General features: G+C 48.3%; 1 protein-coding gene across 1 annotated transcript in view; it reads right to left on the bottom strand.

Moving 5' to 3' along the window:
- The window catches only part of VOLCADRAFT_101161 (uncharacterized protein), a gene marked incomplete at both ends in the record, with an annotated part of 6,492 nt that overhangs the window by 4,724 nt on the left and 672 nt on the right, over positions 1 to 1,096 (bottom strand). Inside the window, 2 exons of the mRNA XM_002959613.1 lie at positions 164 to 172; positions 826 to 943. Coding sequence (XP_002959659.1) covers positions 164 to 172; positions 826 to 943 — 127 coding nt within the window. The remainder of the gene's footprint in view (positions 1 to 163; positions 173 to 825; positions 944 to 1,096) is intronic.

Here is a 1,096-nt window from a genome sequence, read left to right on the forward strand (position 1 = left end):
AGTCGCATTGTCCATGTCCTTTTGCAATGGCTTATAAGCCGTGCACTCCGTGGGTGTGGGTGTTTGTGGGTGCTTTTGCTGATGTTGTTGGCAGGCCATGCATGCAAAAAAAGCGACACACACCGCACGAAGTGCCTGCAAGGCAGCATTGGACCAGACTCACCTTTGCAACCTAAAATGAGGCGTGTGCGGGTATCTCACCGAAGGCGGAGAGACTGCCGCATACAACCAGACATTCGATGGTTTTCATACATTCGCAAAAAATTTCGGACATGAGACCGCACACAACAATGTGGCAATGTACACGAAATTTTAAATGTGGAACAATGCTTATTGTTGGAGGGTGCTGACCGCCTCGCAAATATAAGCAGCTGACATGTACGGTTTGCAGCGAAGATGAAGGATCCAACTGCCATAGTTGTTGGGGCATACGTGCATATGCGCGTTCATGTTTGTGGGTACAACTAAATATATATTTTTCGTCTACTTGGAAGCCATATAGGGGAACTTATCGTGGGTAAGCATATGCTTTAAGTTGCGCGCAGCCTGAAAAGCATCATCAGCGCTGCTCTGAGTAACATAACAGCTTAAACACATGATTTGCAGTATTATGGTATTTCTTTGATTTGCTTACAGGGGCGCCGCGCTGCTGCTTCATATGTGGTCGTAGACAACGCCTGCGCTTTGGCTGGTGGCGGCTCTGCCAGCTTTTGAGGACAAGTTTTATCCGAATATACGGTGCGTAAGTTATGTGTTCGTTTAAACGCATGCAGCTAGACAGCAGCATCTCAGCACAAGCGTTGCCATCTTAGCTGCGCGCCTAACCTGCGCGTTCGCTTGCCATAGTGATGGGATTTGGGATAAGGATTCATTAGTTCTTTTAGGGGGCTTTTGAGAGCTTTGGACCATGCAGGGAGTCGTAGGTGCATTCAAATCGCTAAGCCTGCAGCAACCCACAGCAGCACATCATGGGCACCTCAGCACAATCTTGCAACGACATGTTGTGGCATCAACAAAATTTCGCGGATCATAGTTCATGTATAAAGGGCAAGCGGAAGGAGTGCGCATGGTTTGGGTAGATGGGCTTGTGGGAGAC

This window comes from Volvox carteri (assembly GCF_000143455.1).
Source record: "Volvox carteri f. nagariensis unplaced genomic scaffold VOLCAscaffold_422, whole genome shotgun sequence".
Taxonomy (NCBI): domain Eukaryota; kingdom Viridiplantae; phylum Chlorophyta; class Chlorophyceae; order Chlamydomonadales; family Volvocaceae; genus Volvox; species Volvox carteri.